Source organism: Artemia sp. Qi Xiang Cuo, chromosome 21 (assembly GCF_049724085.1).
Source record: "Artemia sp. Qi Xiang Cuo chromosome 21, ASM4972408v1, whole genome shotgun sequence".
NCBI classification, from domain to species: Eukaryota; Metazoa; Arthropoda; class Branchiopoda; order Anostraca; family Artemiidae; genus Artemia; species Artemia sp. Qi Xiang Cuo.
This window is the reverse complement of record NC_142814.1, coordinates 16273243-16299603: the sequence shown is the minus strand read 5'-3', so window position 1 is coordinate 16299603 and position 26361 is coordinate 16273243. Positions and strand designations below refer to the sequence as shown.

General features: G+C 35.9%; 1 protein-coding gene across 1 annotated transcript in view; it reads right to left on the bottom strand.

Annotated features, from left to right (window-relative positions):
- LOC148939279 (ubiquitin carboxyl-terminal hydrolase 51-like) overlaps positions 1-26361 on the bottom strand; it is an 84977-nt gene that overhangs the window by 32868 nt on the left and 25748 nt on the right. The window contains exons 2-5 of the mRNA XM_089106971.1: positions 25801-26241; positions 21886-22074; positions 4215-4345; positions 504-636 (exon numbers count right to left, since the gene is read on the bottom strand). Of these exons, the coding sequence (XP_088963097.1) occupies positions 504-636; positions 4215-4345; positions 21886-22074; positions 25801-26241 (894 nt within the window). The remainder of the gene's footprint in view (positions 1-503; positions 637-4214; positions 4346-21885; positions 22075-25800; positions 26242-26361) is intronic.

The window sequence follows — 26361 nt, the reverse complement described above, 5'->3', positions numbered from 1 at the left end:
AAAATTTTAGTACGAAGTAGTCACTTTCCCTCCCGGAATACAATCGCGCCCTGAGAAAGATTATTTAATCATTTATGATTTTAGCCTTTATTTACAATCATTTACAATTTTAGCCCTGGCACAAAGCAGTCACTCTCGTGCCCGGAAAACAGTCGCGCCCGAAAAGCGATTATTTACTCGTTTATAATTTTGGTCCTAGTACTAAGCAGTCGCTTCCCTACCCAGAATACAATCGCACGCGGAAAAGATTGTTTACTCTTACAATTTTAGCCCTCATTTACAAGTTTAGCCCTAGTACTAAGTAGTCGCTTCCCTGCCAGAATACAATCGCAAGCGGAAAAAATATTGTTTACTCTTACAATTTTAGCCCTCATTTACAATTTTAGCCCTAGTACGAAGAAGTCACCCTTTTGCCCAGAATACAGTCATTTCCGGAAAGCCATTATTTATTTTTTGCTACTAGTATAATTCTAAACCTAAAGCTCAATAACTAAGGCTCTTACTCAGCACATGAGAACTCTTCAACCAGCTTAAACTCAAAATTTGACCGAATTGGATTGTTTGACCAATAAGATCCCTCATCATCTGAATCGCTTTCTGAAGATTCGGGGGTCATCAGTACAGATACAGGTTCAGCTGTAATAGAAAAAGTATACAATTAAAATGAAGAACTAATACAAAGATCACGACTCCTTCCGAATTAGGGGTGGCGTAGAGGGCTGCAACTCTGCTCCTCCTGGCAGATCGTTCAGCTGATAAGAGTGAGGTCTCGTCGACAGCAATGTTATCCATCTCCATGGCTTTATTGAGGCTATCCTTCCACCTTGTCCGGGATCTGCCCCTTGGGCGGGACCAGCCGTGAACTTTGGGTCAAAACCGTAGACTATTTGAGCTGGGGTTGTCGTAGGCATACGTAGGCGGTGAGTACAAGCAACAGATGTCACGCACTTCTTGTATTTACCACTGTCAAAGTTAGCGAGCTACTCCATTTAAGCCGTTTAGAAAACAAAATATTAACCCATAAAACATAAAGCTTTAGAATCACCATGATCAAAAACGTAGATCATAACCAGGATCAAAATCAATCTTGAAAAACCAGGAAAATCGCTTTTTTGGATGGGTAGCAGCTATATTTCTTCTTTTTTTCACCAAGGCTAACGCAAAAACCCAAAAAGATGTCTAATGGCTCATTTAAAAGCTTTACATCATATCTAGGATTTTTTTTTGGAAATTTGGCATACTAAAGCCATCGCAAAGAACAATTATATCTCATAAGGAGTTAGAGGTTCACACGAACCTTCACAAAATAGGAACTAAATTATAGATTTAGGTGACATCTTACAAAAAATATGTATAGAAAAATATGTTGTTGAAAAATACAAATGTTTTGTTTGGTGAAAAATTCTCACAAAGAAAATTTCATATTCAGTATTTCATGCGATTATGGCAAGTTTAATATTTTGATTCTTTCGTTCTGAAATTTTTAATTTCTACTCTTTGATCCAATATTTAAGTTTTTAATTCCAAACCATAATATTGACTCCTCATTCAGAAAAGAGCTAGGATTCTTCTAAGAATAAAAGACAAGATAACTGGATAAAGCAAATAGATTTCCAGTAAAGGATATATTATAAAAACAAAAATAATTCAGTTGAAACATAAAAGGAATAAAGAAGAAACAGTAAGGATAAATAAAGCACAAAACAACAATGGAACACTACAATAGTACAAACAACAATAGAATAGAACAACAGGCTATCATTCACTTAGCAGAAAAATATTCCCTAAATTACGCTTACAGGTCCATCACAGACCTAAGAGCGCTAGATATGTCCTAGACGGAAACTAAAAAACTTTTCAGTAAAGTCATGTCTTCAAATTTGCCCTTATCGGGCGAAGTTGACCATGTGACGTAGGAGCCTAATCAAGAAAGGGTAACTAATCAGGGTGCCCAAAATCAAGTAGTTCTGGCCACACCCTATCAAAGCCTACATTTCGTACACTGATTAGTGTTTTCTTTTACGTCATGTCGACAACTTCACCTAAAAAGGATAAATAGCAACATGAAGTAAGCCAGTCGGCGATCATTTTGCCATTGAACCTTCCAATATGTTACACTGTAACACTCATCTTAACATGGACTCGTCAAAGTGACTCATTTGGATAAAGAAGACAAGGCTAAGAAATATCGGAGGGACTCCCCTTCATCAAAAAACTTCTAGCAAAACAACAAAACCAACAGACAACATGCATCAGATTCATCAGGAAACTAATCAGCACCGTGTGGGAATTTTGGTTTGGTCAGGGGCAAACGGAGTTCAGCGGCCGATTGTATTTTGGCCTGTTTGGGATTAAAGGAAGTCACACACGACTTCGATTTTGACCAGCCATGAAACAAAGAGCTAATCGGCCGTTGCTATATCGGCTTGGTAAAAAAACAAGAAGTTTCATCGCCGGATTTGATTTTTATTGATCACGAAATAAACGGAGCCCATCGATTGACGCCAAAATAGCTTGGTCACAAAACAAAGAGGGGTCACAAGCAGACGCATGTCACAGGATGGCGTGATTTGGTTATGAAAAAAAAACGATCATCGGCTGCTGCTGTATCGGCTAGGTCACAAAACAAAAGGGTTGACATTTTGACTTGGTCACGAAACTAACAGAGCCGTCCCATAATTAGTAATATATTTTTTACTTATTTGAAATTTGATTCATCTTAATAGAAGTCGTATTTACTTGTGCTGTCTTCATGAGTGTCAGAAAATGTAAGAGTAAACAGGGGAGTAAAACAAACCCTGGAACCAAACAGCTCTGTTTTTCTTCTGACACGCAAACACTGAAAGATAATAGATATAACAAAAAGTTAGAACTACATTAGATCCGTCTCGAGAATTGGTTATAACTACAAAAGGCAAAACTCAAAACGAGAAATGAAGGAGAAAGCAAATACAAGGCTTCACGGTTATACTACAAGAAAACTATGGTCTCTGGCATTAGAAAACCAGATAGCTTTTCAAAATGGAATTATTTTCTGCTATGCTAATTGTCGATCATTCTATCGGAAACTTTTGAGAGATCTGTTAAAATAATTGCTACAATGTTGGTATCAAATATGTCTTAAAAATCCAATAAGATTCAAACGGCAAAATTGAAACAAGAGACTAGTTCGAAAGCAAAGAAACCTTCATGTTTATTCAGCATGAGAATTGGCTATACTGCTAAAATAAATGCCCAAAGCATGGAAGAAAGCAAAAAGGCTTAAATTATTTTTATCCAATAGAACTACGCATGAGTATAACATTAAAAGAAACCAGGTAACCTCTATAAAAAAAAATCTGACATACTAATTCCTGATCATTTTTACAGAAATTAGTTTTAAAGGTTAAAATAATCGCAACGATGTTCGTATCAAATGTTTCAAAATCCATACAAGACAGAAACGTCAAAATTGGAAGCAATTGTGTTTGTTTGATTGATGATCAAACAACTTTGTTTGAAACAATCATAGTTAGAGCCGTTCCTAGGGGGAGGGCGACCGGGTTAGCTGCACCGGGCAGCTGCAACTGAGGGGAGGCGGCTGGGAGATTGTCCACTTTGATTCGGCTTCATTTGCTTATATTTGAGTTGAAAAGTGGGCGCAGTAACTAATTTTCCCCGAGCACCACCAACCCTAGGAACGGCTCTGACCCTAGTAACACCTTAATATGATTCACGTCTTTTTGTATGACTTTCTGACAATAGAAAACCAGGTAACTTCTCAAAATACGGAACTACTTTTTCGGATACTATCAATGACTCATCAGTTAAGAGTAATATTATAACTCAGCAGGATGAACTACCACAATGCCTTGCGACAAAAAAAGCGAATGATACAAAATAAGAGAAGATAACGAGGAAATATGAGAACACAGTGAATAACACAGTGAATACAACTTAATATATTACGGCTATATATACAACAGCCGTCATCGGCGAAGCCCAATATAAAACAAATGAAGAAAAAAACTTACCAAAAAAACTCATTGATGAAAGAAATTTTCAAACTAAAATTATAAAATAAATTTTGAAAGAGTTTCAGCATCATCGCCTGGTCCAGTATAGGTCCAGCATATACTGACAAAAAAAAACACCAAAAGCTTATTTTTTTGCGCAAAAGCACAAATAACTGAAGAAATATACATGAATAAAAGTAAATAAAGCAAAAGGCTTACGTAATCCTTTGTTGTAGGCATCATAATGTGTCTTGAAATAATCAAAAAGTCGGATGATGAGTTCATTTGCATCTTGCATACGATAACCAGCAAATTCTTCATCCAAAACGCCTAATGCCAGATGCAACTTCCTAATTAACGATACAACATATTAGAGTAAAGTTAGAAGCAAACAAAAATATTAGAAATTTGGACACCAGCACAACTTTTTAAATTCAGCTTTTTAGCCTTTTTGTAGGATGAGCTACTACTTGAGTTCAATGAGCTTTATGGCGTTGAAAGATACCATTTTTAACCCCACCATAACACAGTAGGAGAGAAGATTACGAAAATTACCCCCTATCCAGGTAATGGCTCGAAAAAATCTTCTTCGAAAAGTTCTTCGAAACAATTGTACAACTGTGGCCTATATGTTTCCCATTCTCTACCCCCCCCCCCAGGAGATTTCTAACCCTACCCCTTAATTCACTAAAAAATGTATACCTCAGCGAACTATGTTCAATTTCAATCAAATCAGGACCATCAAAATAACACAATTAATTCATTAATTAATGTATCCTTTACCGATTCTTGTAGGCATGTTTATCTTTAACCAAAAATAGTTCAACCTGCAGATCTGAAACATCTCTTCTATTGTTTTAAACACCGTCTACTTTTCAAAAGTTCTTCAGAGTTTAGTCTTCAGAGTGGAAACACCTTTTTGGATTCACTCACTTTGGACAGAATTAATTAAGAGCTTTGAACATGAATTAATTCAGTGACCCTAGCTAACTCATCTTTAATCAGCGATAATATATCGAAACCTATTCCGGTTCAAAAAATGGCAGAGAGTATGCCGGGAACGCAGATTAAGAGTTGTTGTTAACTCTATTTATTGCAGTAGCTGTGAGTTTTACTTCCATGAACATAGCTCCGGTATAAAACGTTCTAAGTGGTCAAATCATTGGGTTTGCCTATGTTGTACTGCAAAAGAAAGATACTAATGAAAAGGTAGTACCCTCTGATGACTCTTTGTGTTGTTCCACCCAGACCCTGTCTACCTTTATGACACTCCCACGCCACCCATCGGGAAATGACCTAGTCAACGTTTTGAAGGAAGTGAGGTCATCACCCTTCTTGTCTCTCAAATCGATTCCTTGCCAAACCAGTTTCATGCCCCAGGACAGTCCCCCTCAACCACGTCAGAAGTGTCCTGCCAAACCAATTTTGTTTCAAAATCAACTGATTTCAGTTGCTAAACCCCTGACCAGGCTACAGTATTCAAGACCTGTGCTTCCTGCCAGTCCAACTTGTTAAACCATGCCCCTGCTGCTCCTAAAGCAAGAAGCCTCCTCCCTTTACTGGAGCGGTCATTATCATTGATGAGTGAACTTGAAAAAATTAGTATAAAAATGTCCGCCCTAACCTGTTCAGAAAGAATTAGAGATGGTAGCCCTCCGTCTTTCCACAACCAAGAATAGGAGAAATCCCCAATTTCTTTTTAAATCAATATTATATCAGGGCTTCTTGATTCCATTGTGGCTCCTAATAACATCATCAAAATTAAAGATTTAAAAAAAGACAAGGTCAACGACGAAATTCTTGATACTAATCCAGTGATTTCTGGTTCAACTTAGATAAAAAGACAAGCTAATGGTTTTAAATAATTAAAATGTCTTGCTTTCAATTCCCTCCCAGGCACAAGTGTTCAATCTCAATTTCATTCTGAAATTAAAGTTATTTATTCATGTGAAACTAGGTGTGAGTTCAATACTAGTGACGAACTATCCAGGTAACAAGTTAATGCTAATAAACGTGTATGCAAATATGCCTGGAGAGAGATTTGCAAGAAGGAAAAGTCGTGTATATACCATCATTTTTTCAAGTAATATAACTGGACAAATTAATCCAACGTTCCTGGGTGCAAATGATTGCAGTATAACGTGTATGTTCGTTTCAGAAGTGTGTATGGGTCTGGCGATTGCTTTCAGGTCCACTTAAAATATGAGTACAAATCTTTTTAGTATCTATTATGCAGTTGCGAAAAAATTTAAACTTAAGGTCAGCATCCCTTCCAATTCCTTCTCTCATCAGTTTGGATCTGTCAAAAAACGATTTACATTAAGCCTTCCCACCTTTACATCAAAGGTCAGTGAGATACTACAAGCAGTTCAGCTCAACGAAAACAAATTCTCCCCCTCCAACAGTGCCAAGAAAACTCTGTCAAAAAACGAGAGTCACCGAGTCTGTCATGTAACACACCACTATCCATTGAAGCACCGCCACCCGCTTATTCCGAGGAATTTAAGACCCCCACCGTATTCTATCATCGCAAAGAAGACCCTACTTCCATCTATTCGGGTTATAGAAGCATCGAATTACGTGACTTTAGTGTAAACCAGTGTTTTAGTTCTAAGTTAAGTCCCCACAAATCCCTACTTAATAATATCCCCGTAATTTGTCCGCTGTCCTCCTTTTCTCTCAAGCCGGGTCCAGCCCTGCCTTTTAATCTTGCTTCTCAAACGAATCCCAGCCTTCATCCCGAAACAGATGCCTCTCCTCTCCCAGATCCACGGTCCTCCCATCCCCAATTGCCTCCCACAATTAACAAACAAAAACTGCCCTCTTTAGTAACCGTTTCACTTTCCCGAGGTAGCTTGTTATGAACGCCGAAAGCCGGAATTTTAACAAATTGATCGAAAGGGAAGCCCTCTGTTACGAACACAAAATTGATGTAATTGCCGTAACTGGGATCCAAGCACAAAGCCCCGATTTATTAGAAATTAACAGCTGCTCTCAATTCATAATACATTGTCCTCATGATCACTCCTTATATAAAAAGGGAGGTTGAATACTTTCATATATAAATAATTATCTCTTTCCTAAATTAATTCATACCCCCAACCTTTCAGATTACAATGACATCCTTTGAGCAAGAGTAAGACCCAAAGTGTTACCACGCCCCTTTTATTTGATTGTGTTTCGCTGCTTATATTTCTCCCCAAACAAAAACTTTGTACAAAGACAGCGATTCTACCAACAACAGCATAGCAGTGCCGACTTCGTCCTATGCAAATCCCCGAATGCCGGTATTTTATTAGTAGGTGATGCTAATGATCTCAATTTAAATCCCCTTTGTAGTTCCCTAAGCTTAAAACAAATAGTAAAAATACCAACAACAAAAGGAATTTCAACCCTTGATTTGATTTGCACCAATATGCAGGCTTTCTACACCCCTCCTGTCCCCTTGCCCCCGTTAGGAGGAAGTTACCATTTTTTTTTATTAACGAAGCCTCTCTATAGCTTTAATCATACTTCTTCTGTTACTGAGTTCTCTTATTGCCCAATTTCCAATGATGGCCTTTACACATTTGGATCTTGGATTACCAATGAAAACTGGCTGGCCTTCAAAGGAACAAATGACATTAATTTTTAAGTCTCTAAATTTAAAAATCTGATTAAAACGAAATACATAAATTCCTTCCCTGTGAAAAGAGTAAAAACATGTTATAATGACAAACCGTACATTACTTACCAATTGAAAAACCTAATTAAAATTAAAATGAATCTAATGAAGATCTGCAAAACATCCAAAGCGAACTCACTGCATAAGCCTATAAAAAAAGAAATACGTAATTCAGCTTCTTCATATTACAAATCCAAAGTCCATGATTAATTTTATACAAAGCCAAAATAATGGTATAATAGAAGAAAGAAAATTTGTGGGAAAACACATAAGAACATAGACTTCCATTTCCAAGAAAACTCTTCAGTTACAGCCAATAATCTGAACAGGCTTTTTTCTTCTACAGTTCAGAACCTCCCTCCCCTTTCTTTTGACACTCCTTATGATTTGTGCTATCTCAATTTTTCCATTATTTCGCCCTCGGATGTGGAGGCAAAAATTAAGAACATTAAAAGTGTAGTACATGTCCATTAGACATTCAGATTGCACTAATTAAAGCCTTTGCCAACAATCTCTCAGAGCCTTTTTCCTTACTTTTTAATGAAATTACATCTGCTGGTAAATTTCCAAATTGTTGGATATTAAGTTTTATTACTCCCGTAAAAAAGAAAGATAATAATCAATATTTTAATGGTGTCTGTCCCATTACTCTTACTACAGTTTTTTCTAAGTTATACGAAAGCTTTTTAGCTTAGTGGTTGAAAGTAAAAATAATCCCAAATGTTGACCAAAGACAATTCGAAAACCTACGCTCTACATCTACTACCCATTGTATTATTCTCCTTATAGACAAAATATGTAAAACACTCCAAAAACCCAATACCTGCCTTAATGTTATTGCTGTTGACTTGTAAAAAGCTTTTGATTTAATCAACCATAATATACTATTAGAAAGCTATCTAACGACTTTCAAGTTGACCCTTATTTAATTAGAATAATTGCATCTTTCCTCTCTAACAGAACGCAAGTCGTGAAATACTTGAATGTGTATTCTGATCCCCTCCCAATTTATAATCGTGTGCCCCAAGGAACTCTCTTAGGTCCAATTTTATTTCTTACAATTATAAATAACCTTGGTGTTTATTTCCCGGATAGATGGAAATTCGTTGATGATCTAACTGTCTTAGAGACATGTTCCAAAAATTCCAAAAGCAGCCCAATGTACATCTTGGAATCGAAATCAGCCGAAGCTCTCACTGATGATATGAAATTCAACCCTTTAAAGTCGACTGTTTTTACTATTAATTTCCTTAAAACTCCTCCTTCTTTCTCCTGTCCAATCCCCCTGAAATGTCCGTTACCACTATGAAATTACTGGGCGTTACCATCTCTAGCGACTTAAAATTGGATTGTCATATTAATGACATCTTAAAACGTGCAAATGCCACATTTTCACTCCTTAAACTCCTTAAAACATTTAAATGCTCTAACTTGTACTATTTGAGGATTTTACTGTAATTTTACGCCCAACTCTTGAGTAAGCTTATCCTGTTTGGCATCCTGGCATATCCATTGAATTGTTGGACAGAATAGAAGCAGTACAAAAAAGGTGCGTAAGAATTATCTTCAATGAGAGTAAAGTACCTTATATTTCCCTTCTCAGGAGAGCTAACCTTGTCTCCCTTAAGGAAAGGAGAGCAAAAATTACCTTGCGTTTTGCTAACAATGCTCTTCATAACCCTCGAACAACTCCCCTTTTCCCTGATCAATATTCACCCCTTCGACCCCGCCACCCACATTCTTTGCCAAAAAAAACACCTCGTCTTACCCCATTTATATTTTGCAATTAATTTTTTTTAATAACTTTTTTCCTTTGAAGTGTTTTCTTTTTTAACCCCTTAATCGTTTGGGGCTCCCCCCCCCCCCTCACTCACTCGTTACCACAAAGTTATTAATGTTAATTCCCGTTTTTCAAGTTTGGAGGTTTTATATTTATGTTTTTTCGTCACCAAATATATTTTGTTTTTGTTTTAATTTCAATTTATCCCCTTTTTATTTTTGCGAGTTTTTTTTTTGGGGGGGGGTCAGTTTTGCTGATTTGACGTTTGCCTTCAAATTTTATGAGTTTACTTTGTTCTTTGTTTTTGTTTTTAACATTTTTATGTATTTGACATTGACCCTTTTATAAATTTCTGTTGTTGTTTGATTGTTTATTTTTGTTGTTCTTTTTTCGCTGTATTTGACGCTAAAGTGCGAATTTGGCCCTTTTGGGCTTGTGATAGCCATTTTTCAGCAATAAATCTTATCTTATCTTAATAGTGAACAACTTGTTTAAGATAACAGACCAAATAATGATTTTCGAACAGATGAGACCTTTAGGATTAATTAGAATAGGATTAATGTGGTTAGCACCTTTGGATTAATTAATTAAACAACTTTCCTAATTTGGCAGAATTTAAGGTTTATTAGAAGTGTTTTCCCTTGAGACAATCAGACTCGGTGCCTGGATATTTTTTGCCCATAACTAGATAAGGTTAGAGTAAATACACTCCCGCTACAAACAACTCAATGCAGCACACAGCCGCCTAAGGTCAGCACGGCGGAAAGCTGTGTCAGTTCTGTCCAATTTTTCAGACTGAAATAAAAATGATAATCAAAATAAGAATAGTGATGTAATTGTGTTTATTCCATGGCCTAGTCTTCGATTTTTTAAAAATTGTTATAATAATTGATAAAATAAATAAACAAAAACTAAAAACTGGTCAAAGGTTATTCTGTGATATTTATGAGCTTTGACAAAGAGCATGAAAAAGTCATAGGGAGTGGAAACTCTAGGGGATATTTGGCCCAGATGGATGGCTGAAAGGTAAAGTTTTTGAAAATGTGTCGTAACTGATCTGTAAAACGTAGCCAAGCCATCTTGTCCTTTCTTTCATTGTAGCCTTAGAAATGGATGATAGACTATCTATCAACAAATGAAATGACATCATTTTTATACAATTCTGAAAAAGGCTTATGCCAGCTTTGCCTCTCACTCAAACTATCTGATCTGTCTTTTTCTCCAATTAGCCATAGCTCTCAACTTTTTCATCACAGTCCACCAACTTGATTCGAGTTCAAAAATCAACCTGCCTCTCACTCAGACTATCTTTCTTATTTTTTTTTTTTTCAATTAGCCATGGCTCTCAACTTTTTCATCACAGTCCACCAACTTGATTCGAGTTCAAAAATCAACCTGCCTCTCACTCAGACTATCTTTCTTTATTTTTTTTTTCAATTAGCCATAGCTCTCAACTTTTTCATCACAGTCCACCAACTTGATTCGAGTTAAAAAATCAACCTGCCTCTCACTCAGACTATCTTTCTTAATTTTTTTTTTAAATTAGCCATGGCTCTAAACTTTTTAATCACAGTACAACAACTTGATTCGAGTTAAAAAATCAACCTGCCTCTCACTCAGACTATATTTCTTAATTTTTTTTTTCAATTAGCCCTAGCGCTCAACTTTTTCATCACAGTCCACCAACTTGATTCGAGTTCAAAAATCAACCTGCCTCTCACTCAGACTATCTTTCTTAATTTTTTTTTTTCAATTAGCCATAGCTCTCAACTTTTTCATCACAGTCCACCAACTTGATTCGAGTTCAAAAATCAACCTGCCTCTCACTCAGACTATCTTTCTTAATTTTTTTTTTTCAATTAGCCATGGCTCTCAACTTTTTAATAACAGTCCACCAACATGATTCGAGTTAAAAAATCAACCTGCCTCTCACTCAGACTATCTTTCTTAATTTTTTTTTTAATTAGCCATAGCTCTCAACTTTTTCATCACAGTCCACCAACTTGATTCGAGTTCAAAAATCAACCTGCCTCTCACTCAGACTATCTTTCTTAATTTTGTTTTCAATTTGCCGTGGCTCTCAACTTTTTCATCAGAGTCCACAAACTTTATTCAAGTTCAAAAATCAACCTGCCTCTCACTCAGACTATCTTTCTTAATTTTTTTTTCAATTAGCCATAGCTCTCAAAATTTTAATCAGTGTCCACCAACTTGATTCTAGTTCAAAATTCAACCTGCCTCTCACTCAGACTATCTTTCTTATTTTTTTTTTTCAATTAGCCATAGCTCTCAACTTTTTCATCACAGTTCACCAACTTGATTCTAGTTCAAAAATCAACATGCCTCTCACTAATACTATCTTTATTAATTTTTTTTTTTCAATTAGCCATAGCTCTCAACTTTTTCATCACAGTCCACCAACTTGATTCGAGTTCAAAAATCAACCTGCCTCTCACTCAGACTATCTTTCTTAATTTTTTTTTTCAATTAGCCATGGCTCTCAACTTTTTCATCACAGTCCACCAACTTGATTCGAGTTCAAAAATCAACCTGCCTCTCACTCAGACTACCTTTCTTAATTTTTTTTCCAATTAGCCATGGCTCTCAACTTTTTCATCACAGTCCACCAACTTGATTCGAGTTCAAAAATCAACCTGCCTCTCACTCAGACTATCTTTCTTAATTTTTTTTTCAATTAGCCATATCTCTCAACTTTTTCATCACAGTCCACCAAATTGATTCGAGTTCAAAAATCAACCTGCCTCTCACTCAGACTATCTTTCTTCATTTTTTTTTTCAATTAGCCATAGCTCTTAACTTTTTCATCAGAGTCCACAAACTTGATTCGAGTTCAAAAATCAACCTGCCTCTCACTCAGACTATCTTTCTTAATTTTTTTTTCAATTATCCATTGCTCTCAATTTTTTAATCACAGTCCACCAACTTGATTCGAGTTCAAAAATCAACCTGCCTCTCACTCAGACTATCTTTCTTATTTTTTTTTTTCAATTAGACATACCTCTCAACTTTTTCGTCACAGTTCATCAACTTGATTCGAGTTCAAAAATCAACCTGCCTCTCACTCAGACTATCTTTCTTAAATTTTTTTTTTCAATTAGCCATAGCTCTCAACTTTTTCATCACAGTCCACCAACTTGATTCGAGTTCAAAAATCAACCTGCCTCTCACTCAGACTATCTTTCTTAATTTTGTTTTCAATTGGCCGTGGCTCTCAACTTTTTCATCACAGTCCACCAACTTTATTCGAGTTCAAAAATCAACCTGCCTCTCACTCAGAATATCTTTCTTAATTTTTTTTTTTTTGACTTAGCCATCGCTCTCAACTTTTTAATCACAGTCCACCAACTTGATTCGAGTTCAAAAATCAACCTGCCTCTCACTCAGACTATCTTTCTTAATTTTTTTTTTTTCAATTAGCCATAGCTCTCAACTTTTTCATCACAGTCCACCAACTTGATTCAAGTTCAAAAATCAACCTGCCTCTCAATCATAATATCTTCCTTATTTTTTTTTTTCAATTAGCCATGGCTCTCAACTTTTTCATCAGAGTCCACAAACTTTATTCTAGTTCAAACTTCAACCTGCCTCTCACTCAGAATATCTTTATTAATTTTTTTTTTCAAATAGACGTAGCTCTCAAATTTTTCATAACTGTCCACCAACATGATTCGAGTTCAAAATTCAACCAGCCTCTCACTCAGACTATCTTTCTTATTTTTTTTTCAATTAGCCATAGCTCTCAACTTTTTCATCACAGTCCACCAACTTGATTCGAGTTCAAAAATCAACCTGCCTCTCACTCAGACTATCTTTCTTAATTTTTTTTTTCAATTAGCCATAGCTCTCAATTTTTTCATCACAGTCCACCAACTTGATTCGAGTTCAAAAATTAACCTGCCTCTCACTCAGACTATCTTTCTTAATTTTTTTTTCAATTAGCCATGGCTCTCAACTTTTTCATCACAGTCCACCAACTTGATTCGAGTTCAAAAATCAACCTGCCTCTCACTCAGACTATCTTCCTTAAATTTTTTTTGTTCAATTAGCCATGGCTCTAAAATTTTTAAACACAGTCCACAAACTTGATTCGAGTTAAAAAATCAACCTGCCTCTCACTCAGACTATCTTTCTTAATTTTTTTTTTTAAATTAAGCCATAGCTCTCAACTTTTTCATCACAGTCCACCTACTTGATTCGAGTTCAAAAATCAACCTGCCTCTCACTCAGACTATCGTTCTTAATTTTTTTTTTTTTCAATTAGCCATAGCTCTCAACTTTTTCATCACAGTCCACCAACTTGATTCAAGTTCAAAAATCAACCTGCCTCTCACTCAGACTATCTTTCTTAATTTTTTTTTTTCAATTAGCCATAGCTCTCAACTTTTTCATCACAGTCCACCAACTTGATTCGAGTTAAAACATCAACCTGCCTCTCACACAGACTATCTTTATTAATTTTTTTTTCAATTAGCCATAGATCTCAACTTTTTCATCACTGTCCACCAACTTGATTCTAGTTCAAAATTCAACCTGCCTCTCACTCAGACTATCTTTATTAATTTTTTTTTTTAATTAGCCACGGCTCTCAATTTTTTCATCACAGTCCACCAACTTGATTCAAGTTCAAAAATCAACCTGCCTCTCACTAAGACTATCTATATTAAGTTTTTTTTTCAATTAGCCATGGCTCTCAACTTTTTCATCACAGTCCACCAACTTGATTCGAGTTCAAAAATCAACCTGCCTCTCACTCAGACTATCTTTCTTAATTTTTTTTTTTCAATTAGCCACAGCTCTCAACTTTTTAATCACAGTCCACCTACTTGATTCGAGTTCAAAAATCAACCTGCCTCTCACTCAGACTATCGTTCTTAATTTTTTTTTTTTTCAATTAGCCATAGCTCTAAACTTTTTAATCACAGTCCACCAACTTGATTCGAGTTAAAAAATCAACCTGCCTCTCACTCAGAATATATTTATTAATTTTTTTTTTAATTAGCCATGGCACTCAACTTTTTCATCACAGTCCACCAACTTTATTCGAGTTAAAAAATCAACATGCCGCTCACTCAGACTATCTTTCTTAATTTTTTTTTTTCAATTAGCCATAGCTCTCAACTTTTTCATCACAGTCCACCAACTTGATTCGAGTTCAAAAATCAACCTGCCTCTCACTCAGACTATCTTTCTTAATTTTTTTTTCAATTAGCCATAGCTCTCAACTTTTTCATCACAGTCCACCAACTTGATTCGAGTTCAAAATTCAACCTGCCTCTCACTCAGACTATCTTTCTTAATTTTTTTTTTTAATTAGCCATAGCTCTCAACTTTTTCATCACAGTCCACCAACTTGATTCGAGTTCAAAAATCAACCTGCCTCTCACTCAGACTATCTTTCTTAATTTTTTTTTTTTAATTAGCCATAGCTCTCAACTTTTTCATCACAGTCCACCAACTTGATTCGAGTTCAAAAATCAAACTGCCTCTCACTCAGACTATCTTTCTTAATTCTTTTTTTTAATTAGCAATAGCTCTCAACTTTTTCATCACAGTCCACCAACTTGATTCGAGTTCAAAAATCAATCTGCCTCTCACTCAGACTATCTTTCTTAATTTTTTTTTCAATTAGCCATAGCTCTCAACTTTTTCATCACAGTCCACCAACTTGATTCGAGTTCAAAAATCAAATCCTCGCTGCTCCCTCACTCAGACTATCTTTCTTAATTTTTTTTTTTCAATTAGCCATAGCTCTCAACTTTTTCATCACAGTCCACAAACTTGATTCAAGTTCAAAAATCAAACTGCATCTCACTCAGACTATCTTTCTTAAATTTTTTTTGAATTAGCCATATCTCTCAACTTTTTCATCACAGTCCACCAACATGATTCGAGTTCAAAAATCAACCTGCCTCTCACTCAGACTATCTTTCTTAATGTTTTTTTCAATTAGCCATAGCTCTCAACTTTTTCATCACAGTCCACCAACTTGATTCGAGTTCAAAATTCAACCTGCCTCTCACTCAGACTATCTTTCTTAATTTTTTTTTTTAATTAGCCGTAGCTCTCAACTTTTTCATCACAGTCCACCAACTTTATTCGAGTTCAAAATTCAACCTGCCTCTCACTCATACTATATTTCTTAATTTTTTTTTTTCAATTAGCCATAGCTCTCAACTTTTTAATCACAGTCCACCAACTTGATTCAAGTTCAAAAATCAACCTGCCTCTCACTCAGACTATCTTTCTTATTTTTTTTTAAATTAGCCATAGCTCTCAACTTTTTCATCACAGTCCACCAACTTGATTCGAGTTCAAAATTCAACCTGCCTCTCACTCATAATATCTTTATTAATTTTTTTTTTTCAATTAGCCATGGCTATCAACTTTTTCATCACAGGCCACCAACTTGATTCAAGTTAAAAAATCAACTTGCCTCTCACTCAGACTATCTTTCTTAATTTTTTTTTTCAATTAGCCATTGCTCTCAACTTTTTCATCACAGTCCACCAACTTGATTCTAGTTCAAAAATCAACCTGCCTCTCACTCAGACTATCTTTCTTATTTTTTTTTAAATTATCCATAGCTCTCAACTTTTTAATAAAAGTCCACCAACTTGATTCTAGTTCAAAAATCAATCTGCCTCTCACTCAGACTATCTTTCGTAATTTTTTTTTCAATTAGCCATAGCTCTCAACTTTTTCATCACAGTCCACCAACTTGATTCGAGTTCAAAATTCAACCTGCCTCTCACTCAGACTATCTTTCTTAATTTTTTTTTCAATTAGCCATAGCTCTCAACTTTTTCATCACAGTCCACCAACTTGATTCGATTTCAAAAATCAACCTGCCTCTCACTCAGACTATCTTTCTTCATTTTTTTTTTAAATTACCCATAGCTCTAAACTTTTTAATCACAGTCAACCAACTTGATTCGAGTTCAAAAATCAACCTGCCTCTCACTCAGACTATCTTTCTTAATTTTTTTTTTCAATTAAGCCATAGCTCTCAACTTTTTCATCACAGTCCACCAACTTGATTCGAGTTCAAAAATCAACCTGCCTCTCACTCAGACTATCTTCCTTAATTTTTTTTTTTCAATTAGCCATAGCTCTCAAATTTTTCATCACAGTCCACCAACTTGATTCGAGTTCAAAAATCAACCTGCCTCTCACTCAGACTATCTTTATTAATTTTTTTTTAATTAGCCATAGCTCTCAACTTTTTCATCACAGTCCACCAACTTGATTCGAGTTCAAAATTTAACCTGCCTCTCACTCAGACTATCTTTATTAATTTTTTTTTTCAATTAGCCGTAGCTCTCAACTTTTTCATCACAGTCCACAAACTTGATTCTAATTCAAAAATCAACCTGCCTCTCACTCAGACTATATTTCTTAATTTTTTTTTTTTCAATTAGCCATAGCTCTCAACTTTTTCATCACAGTCCACCAACTTGATTCAAGTTCAAAAATCAACCTGCCTCTCACTAATACTATCTTTCTTAATTTTTTTTTTCAATTAGCCATGGCTCTTAACTTTTTCATCAAAGTCCACCAACTTGATTCGAGTTCAAAATTCAACCTGCCTCTCACTCAGACTATCTTTATTAATTTTTTTTTTTCAATTAGCCATAGCTCTAAACTTTTTCATCACAGTCCACCAACTTGATTCGAGTTCAAAAATTAACCTGCCTCTCACTCAGACTATCGATCTTAATTTTTTTTTTCAATTAGACATACCTCTCAACTTTTTCATCACAGTCCATCAAATTTATTTTAATTAAAAAATCAACGGAATTTGAACTCAATTTGAATTCAAATCAAGTTGATGGACTATAATAAAAAAAAGAGAGCCATGGCTAATAGGGAAAAAATCCAACCACAAATTCTTATAATGAAATTTGAAGAATTTCATTGTTATCAGCTTTTCATGGAAAGCACTGTGACTTTCAACTACAAATTCAAATTTCTAGAAAGGTCAATAACTAGTATACTAAGCCGAAACTTCTATGATAAGCTTACATTTGACACTTTGACTGTTTTCATACTGTCACTGAGGCCATAGTGTCATTATATTTGACAATGGGAGAATATTGACAATATAAGAACTTTGACAAATTTGACAATAAGTTCATAAAAAAAAAAAAAAAATTTATTGCTCACCAAACATAGAATCCACCCCTGAAAATTCAGATCTGAGATCTATTAGATTTTGGGAAAAGTATAGACTAAAAAAAACTTAGATTAACTGTTTTCTAGAGCAACTGCAAATAGATTCTTTTAGGTACCCGTCTGATTGACCACATTTCAAACAGTAAGCTGAACTAAATATGGCTTTATCCTACTTTTTAAAGCTATAATTAGAGAAAAGTTGAGATGGTTAGGACACGTTCTGCGGATGAAGAATGAAAGATTGCCACAGATCGTCCTTTTTTGCCAACTTTCGTTAAAGTAGATTCTACCAAATTTGTTTAGGAATAGAAGAGCAAAACCATAGAACTCTTTCAAATCAAGTTATCTCTTCTGAGGATGTAGACAACTTTAGAAGGCATTTCGATAAGAAATAGAAGAACCATACAGTTGTATCTCAAGGATGCCTAACGATTCCTATAGTTTAGTTGTTTTTTTTTAAATGTTTATTGACAACATTTTTTCGACTTTGCCTCCAACATCAGCCTCAGTTCTGCTATCCGACACTTCAGATCACTTCCCTCTGCTTACAAATTTCAACATACAGCATAAATATCCAAAGCCTAATGCTTCGATTAAGCAGGGGTTCACTACCTGGAAACTGAATGACGAGAACTTGAAAACTCTTAATCAAAATCTGGAGAGCATATACTGGGAAAGTGTTATGAATACAGATGATGTTAATTCAGGATTCGAGGAATTTCATAACATTTTCATGAGAATATATACGGATTGCTATTGTGAAAAGCGTTAAGGAAGACGGGACGGAAAAATCAACCCATAAGCCCATGGATTAGTCATGGACTGCTCCAGTGTATTAACAGGAAAAATAAACTGTGAATGGATTACAAAAATGACCCATGCATTGCACCGCTGGAGAAATATGAAAAATATAAAAAATGTCGTCGATCAGTTTTACGTAAAGCTAAACGAGATTGTTTTAGTGAGAAAATAGCTGAAAGTGGCAAAAATTCTCGGAAAACATGAAAGGTTGTTAACTCTATACTGCGTCACTGCAGCCCCCCACCTGAGCTTCCATCTAAATTATCTTTCAATGGGGAGACAGTAACAGGACCAGATAACCTTGCAAATGCATTGGGAACATTTTTTGCAGAAGTGGGCAGAAAAACAGCAGATTCTGTTGGGAATTCCGCGAAGAGTTTTAAAGATTACCTTGGCCCGGCATGCACTAAGGCCATGGCAATAGCACCTGTCTCTCCATCTGAAATTCTGCTAATCGTACTAAATCTAAGAAGCAATTCGGCTTCTGTGTTCAACCGAGTACATACAAAAGTGTTAAAATAGTTGCCCCTTCAATCATGGAGCCACTACTTACCTCATAAATTTGTCTCTGCATAAGGGCACTTTCCCAGAACTAAAGAAAGCTAGAATAATTCCACTGCACAAAGGGGATTCTCGAGTTGACCCGGCTAATTACAGACCTATTTCTATCCTCTCAGTTTTTTCAAAAGTTTTTGAAAGACCTATGCAACAGCAGCTACTCCAGTTTCTAGAGAAGAAAGGGTTTCTTAATAATCGCCAGTTTGGGTTCAGACCAGGGCACTCCACACAGGATGCACTAACGGCGTTAAGTTTATGAATAAACAAAGCTTTGGATTCTGGTCTACTACCTGCAGTGGCTCTGCTTCATATCAGGAAAGCATTTGATAGCATGTACCATTCAATTCTCCAAGGGAAACTGGAACATATAAGAATAAGAGGTGAAGCTCTGGATTGGTTCAGATCATATCTGAGGGACCGCAGGATTTATTTGGGAGAAGATCCTGGAAACGATGTGCTCGTTAACTGCGGTGTCCCCCAGGGCTTAATATTAAGACCATTACTTTTCCTGATCCATGTTAACGATCTGAGTCGAGTGCTGAACCCGGCACAAACGAATCTTCGCTGCTGTAACTTGTGCCAGGATGAAAACTCCCTCCGGTCCGAAGGTGAAGATGATGAGCTCGTGGCCTTTGCCGATGACTCCACGCTTGGTTGCTGTGAAAAGGATAGGACAACTCTCATATCTAAACTGAGGGAGGTTCTGTAGGGGACATATCTCTGGATGGATGCTAACCGAATTGTAATTAATGTTGAGAAATCCTGCGTTCTATTTTTTTCCCGAGTCGGAAGTGTCCATCCGGAGATATGTGGTATCCGGACATCCAGAGGTGTGATTAGTCGGCCAGAAAAGCATTTTGCAAAATACCTAGGAATCCTCCTCGATGAGAACCTATCATTCGTGCATCATATTCAAGCAGTAGAGTTGAAGCTATCCCGGAATTTTGGAATAATAAAAAAACTGAAAAGCGCTTTGCCGCAGAAAACGCTGGTCCTCCTGTACAACGCTCTAATAAAACCCCATTTACAGTATTGTGCAATGATCTGGCAATCAACTTTTAAATCCCACCTGCGAAAACTGAATTCAATTCATCAACCATGCCTGATACTAATTAGAATAAATGAAGGGTATTTGTTATTAGGGTCCCTGCATCAATTATCATGCTTGACCTTTGTGTTCAAGTTTTTAGCTGGAAAGCTGCCATCTGAGTTTAAAATATTATGTTGACCTATTTCAGACCAGCATAATTTGCATACTCGATCATCATCAAACCTGCAAATACCCCTCACCCCGACCGTGCGATCAGATTTCGCTCCTAACGTAGCTTGTGCAAAGATATGGAACCTGATCCCAGAAGAGCTAAGAGGTAGGAGCTCCTTCGCATCATTTAAAAAAATAGTAAAAAATCATTTAATAGCATCACAAATGAATAGTTAAAAAAAAAAAAAAAAAAAAATTAGAATTAAATGTAAGTAGTAAATTTAAATTACAAATGTATGATTTTTAAATATGACAGGGTGGTTTTCCCTGAGGATAAGGAACGGGAAGGTAATAGTTTTAGTTATTTGGTAAATGAGGGGTATGGTTGTGTCTGAGATTAGGAGCGGTGACCATTCTGCGTATTATGTTAAATTGTAATGATTTTGGTTCTCGGCGTCCAGGAATGGACTGGGTATTTTGATTACGTGTGATTTATTCTTTCCATTTGTTAATAAACCCATTGAACATTTTGTAGAACCACCATACATATTGCCCGTATCTGTACTAGGTCCTGGTTACCCATACTTGTTGTCCATGCTTGTTTTGGGTCCTGGTTGACCGTGCTCGTTCTGGGCTCTGGCTGCCCATACATGTGGTCCATGCTTGTTCTGGGTCGTGGTTGCCCATACTTGTTGCCCATGTTTGTTCTGGATCCTGGTTGCCCATATTTGTTCTGGATCCTGGTTGCCCATGCTTGTTCTGGGCTCACAAGGATCGATAAACGAAAAATGAATTGCAGGTGGAAAGGTAATGCTCCCATTAGAAGAGAAAGTTGTTGAAAAAAAAAACTGAGAAGATTATTATGAGTGTATTTTTTCTTATATTTTTTTAATACTGCCCTTTTTTCAGTTGATTAATTTCAGTTAACAGCGCCTCCCTCCAGTCGAATGAACTTTTTCGAAGATAGTCTGCAGAGTTGACTAACAGCATAGACATTTCGAAACCTAAATTTTCAAAGCATAAAAGAATAGATTTCTTTTTTATAAAACTTTTTTTCTGTGTCTTTGAAATTTAAGAGTGTTCCTAGACGTTCTTGATAAGTCCAGTGTATTTCTAAGATCATTTTCTTCGTGATTTCAATTTGATTTAAATTATAATTGTTTTGCATAATATCTTCAATGTCTCTCCATGCGATATAAAACTTTGTTAGGGTGGGGTTTAGGTGACACGTCCCCTAAATGGCAAAGGTCACGGAAATATGATGGTCACACGTTGATGTTCAAACCATCAACTTTGCAAACTGTAAAATCATAGACTTTTTATATTGCTTTTTTCTTTTTTTGTTAAAATTTTTGCCCTTTCGGCAAAGTTTTGAAAGGACTTTTTTCCCAATACTTGGTAGAAATGAATTCATTTATTTAACAAACTGAGTAATAAAATTGATGTTACATTCATTACAATAAAACCTGAATTGGTAATTTAGAGCAGACAGTGAAGCGTTTTCAATTTTGTGCAAGGTTGCTGTAGCATTTATATCCTTCTGAAAAAAATAAGTAAATTTCATGTTTATTTAAAGACATAAAATTTCTTTATATAAAGCAGTTTTTATAAAATAAAATCACTTGTTATATACACATAAAATAATAGAAGCTTTATTATTATAAGAATAGTCAAAACCTTCACAGAATCTTACCTAAGGGATTCTTTAGTCATTTCCATATATCCAGACTCCCTTGCTTGCAACAGCTCAAAGAAGCTGTCTATCAGTTTATTACGCGGTCGAGTATCACACGATTTGCTCAGATCAGAAATCAAGGGACTTAAAGATAGTAAACACTGCATTGTTGCATTGATATAACACGTGTTGCCAAGGTTGTCAAACCTAAAAAAGAGCAAAATGGGCACAAAACAATAGCTAAAATTCCTTTTCCTTAGAAAAAAGCAAAAAGTGTGATATTAAGTGGTTTCACAAATATCTTCAGTTACTCAACAGTAAAAGGACTTCATTAATGGCACCATCAAGTTTGTTTGAAAGAATTAAAAGAAGAAAAGGGGAAAACAAGAAGAAAAATTAGCAACACAAACTCTATTATTGCTTTAGATCCTCCACCAAGGTGTGTTGCATATATTTTAGACACCCTTTATCTTGTAAATTGACTTCTCAAAAATATTCAAATCTCATTTGATTATACTTCCTGACCAAATTCTTTAAGCTACCACTAATTCTGGCAAAACCAATAGACAATTCATTCTTTCAAGAGACATCGTCTGGATCTAAATATCCCACCAGTTACTAACCCTCTTGCTGCCAAGTGACCTCATTTTTCTCCACAGCTCGCGTCTCATCTCCATCATAGGGCTTGTATTAACTCTAGAAGCTCCTAAAAGCCTATTCTAGAGGATCTAAAATAGGTCTTTGTGAGTGAGCTGCAGTTAATAAATACTATTAGTAGATCTAAGCAAAAGATTTTGTGTTGTGTGAAGGAAATTTTAAGCAAATTATGTGAAACAAGGGACTTATTTGCTACAAAATCTTTCCTTTGACACAGTATTTTGAGTCACATAGTTCTGGTATTTTCGAATTAATATGCAGGAATTTGGAACCTTTGGACTAAAGACTCAATAAAACGTCATCGACTTAGCAATTGAAGAAGAGCTTTATCAAAGAAGAAGAAGGGCGCATGAACACTGCATTTCAACTTGGAACAGTCTGATGATAGACTTCATTCCTCAAAACTCGTCTATTCATTCCTTCAAAATGAAACTAAACAGATGTAATTCACATCCTCTAAGTAAGAGATCTTGTGTCGGCAAAGATAGTTTCTAAAAGTATATCTACCACTATAACTTTGACAAGGTATATCTACCTCTTTCGTCCTTTGCAGAGCCATTGCTGAAAACACGCAGAAACACGGTTAGTCAGATTACCTACGAAAGGAGATACTCCAGTCTGAGTATATTTCATATTTACAATATTAACATCATGTACGTTCCTGAGACGAGGCTGAATGGAGGTGACATCATTACCTTCGAAGCGCCCCCTGAGAAAAAGGTCATATTTTACAACTCGGGGCCATCTGATAGCTCAGGTTTAGCAGGGGTAGGTCTTCTGTTGTCCCCTAAGACTACCCCTGGCTCCTCAAATATGAAGCAGTATCTAGTAGAATTGTATGGGCGATATTTAAATGCCAAAATTACCGCCCTAAGAATATATGCTCAAACTAGAGATGTACCTGAGCAGCTAAAGGACTAGTTTTAGTGTGAGATTTAGATGGTCATTGACATGATCCACCTAAAAGTCAAAGACGCAATTATGATTGGAGGCGATTTTAATGTAAGATCATTAACAGGTTGAATGAATCTGAGCAGGTGATCAGCAATCATGACCTTGGTGAAATGTGCCCCAAAAGAAAAATACTGCACCTTTTTGCAATGCAGAACAATCTTACTGTGGCTGACACCTGGTTAAGACATAAGCCCCACAACACATATGCCTGGGAATCCCCTATATCCCAAAGATGGAAGACCATGATGCCAGACTCGAAGGTGCACAGAGGTGCTGATACAGGTTTAAAAAATTGTATCTGACCACTTTCTGCTAAAGATATGGTTTAGATAAGGACTCAGTACAAAGGAGCGTTTATGCCAAGTCAAAAAATAGATATATCTAAGCTGAAAATAGATAAAAACCAAGAATATTTTGTTCTTGAACATTATAACCACTGCCCCCCATACAAGTTGATGACGAAGGTACTGATCAGGATTCCAACTCCTCAGGATGTCCTGAGACCAAGACTTACAGCCAAATAATAAAATTCTGAGCAAACACTGAAACTCTCAATCAGAAAAAAACTTCACTGCATATAAATCACTGAGTCAGGAATGCCATAAATCTCCTAGAGCCGACAGAAAGGCCTAATGGTAAAATATGACCAATAAGATGGAGATGGGTGCCTCCAGAAATGATACAAGGAACCTTACTACACTCTTGGATGATTTACCAGGAAGAAGAAGCAATCTACCCTCCTTTTGCTCAAAGCAAAGGACAGGAAACTTTTCAAATGTAGAGAGGAACGTATCAAAAGGTTTGCAGGCACAGTTCCAAGAATTGCTGAGACCATGAGTTACTAATATTGGAGACAAAATATTCCTTAGCCTTACTCAGCCCACCAGAAAATCTTTCTTATGAAAATTTATGTATGGATCCACCAACTAAAGAGGAAGTAGTCCAGGCAATCAAACAGTTTAAAACAAAAAGTTCTGGAATAGATGGCGATCCTGCTGAGCTGCATAAAGTTCTGTCTGAGTCACCTGCAGATGAGCTCTATTAACTAGTTATAGATGTCTGGGACAATGAATACATTCCTGATGGATAGAGGGCATTGATAATTGTCTTGATCTTCAAAAAAGGAGACCAAAGAAATTTAAAAACTACCAAGAAATATCCCGATTGCTGCGAAGGTGCTTACAATTATATTTTATTTCTGAACACCCTTCTGTTAATTCCTTTAAAAAAAGGAAGTTCAATAGACATAATTCTATGGAAAAGCTAAGTAAATGGTAGACTATTAGCACAACAGACCCTAAGTTTTTAGCAGCCTGTGCCCTAAAAATTGTCAAAATAAAAACAATAGAAAACGGATACAGCCCAAGAAAAAGTAACCTAGAAAAATTAAAAACAGCTGACTAGTGGCATATGAGGCTCTAAGTTTTACTATCCCGACGCCACGAAGAGTAACCAAAGAGTACAGCATCAGTAACTGTCTTCTAATAGTACATCCATTCACATTTTTCTGGGAAGCTTTTCTCATGTTCCGCCATTAGCAAAGGCGACAAGACAAAGCTGTAGGGACACAGCTTGCTCTAATTATCTGAAGGAGGAAATGCCAGAAGTATTAGAAACACGGCTATATGCTTCACAATTATCTTGAACCATAGGCCCATAAGGACACTATTTTTTTAAAGTACCGTGTTTATTCTTTCAATCAAAGGTTCAACAAAACCAGACATTACAATGATCAAAATGGGAAAGGAAGAACAGCTTATCAGACACCCACCATGGCACAACGAAATGTGTAAAAAAAAAGAATTCTGGTCCAGACTACATCAGGTCCCAGATGATCTGAGTAAACAAGATTCCATTTTAACTTTTTTTTCCTGCAAATTTTTGGTATAAAAAGAAATCAATAATTTTTAGCCCTTAATCAGCAGCCCTATAAGCCTTCTGATATTCAATCATCCCACAGTTCAGTGCAGAGTTGCCAAAGCTAGTAAGTCTGTTACATAAATAACCCAAAAAATTAAAGAAAGGGTATATTGCTATATGTGGTCACAATGAACCAATTATCTGTTGAAAAATATATTCTATTTTCTACAGTCCTCGTTTGTTTCTCTGTTTTTTTTGGCAAATTTTAATAAAGTCAAACCAATTATTATTTTATTTATTTTTTTTTTTAATCCAAGTCGAGGGCAGTTGCGCTTATTTTTAGGGTACTTCTTTACAAAGGCACAACGTTTAATCAATCCAGCATTTTGACACTGAAATACCAAAAAAGGTCCAGTTAAAAGCAACTTTGAAAATCAAAAACAAACCAAAACATTTTCTTACCCAATTTCTCTAGGATCAACTTTGGTCCTTTTTGAATATCCATCTTCATCATGATTTCTAAGAAATAGTGAATTTGTATCAAGGTTAAATCTGACTGGAGAACCAAATTTCAAGGTAACTGGGCTGTTCTGAGTTTTATCTGATAATATTTTTGACTTGCTTATATCAAGTGAAGGATATGCCCTTTTAACTGAACTAAGCTTTGATTTGTATGTTCTTACAGGTGGTAATTTTGGGGAGCTGTTGCTAAACCAATCATTATACTGTGGACTAGGGCTTCTTGCTTCAACTCGCATGTTTTTAGCCTGGGAATTAGGTGAATTTTCCTTATCTGATGGGGATGAAAATAATGAGCGTGGGGTGAGTTTTCCTTTATTTCGACAAGGTGAAGTACTTTGACTTGATCTGCCATATGCATTTGAAAATGCTTGAAACACATTCCTGAAAAATCAAAATATAGATAAAATAAATGGAGTGACTATTTTCTGATATATATTTCAGTAAGCCAGATAAAAAAAAATAATTCCTCAGTTGCAAAAACAGCTTTAATCCATTTTAAAG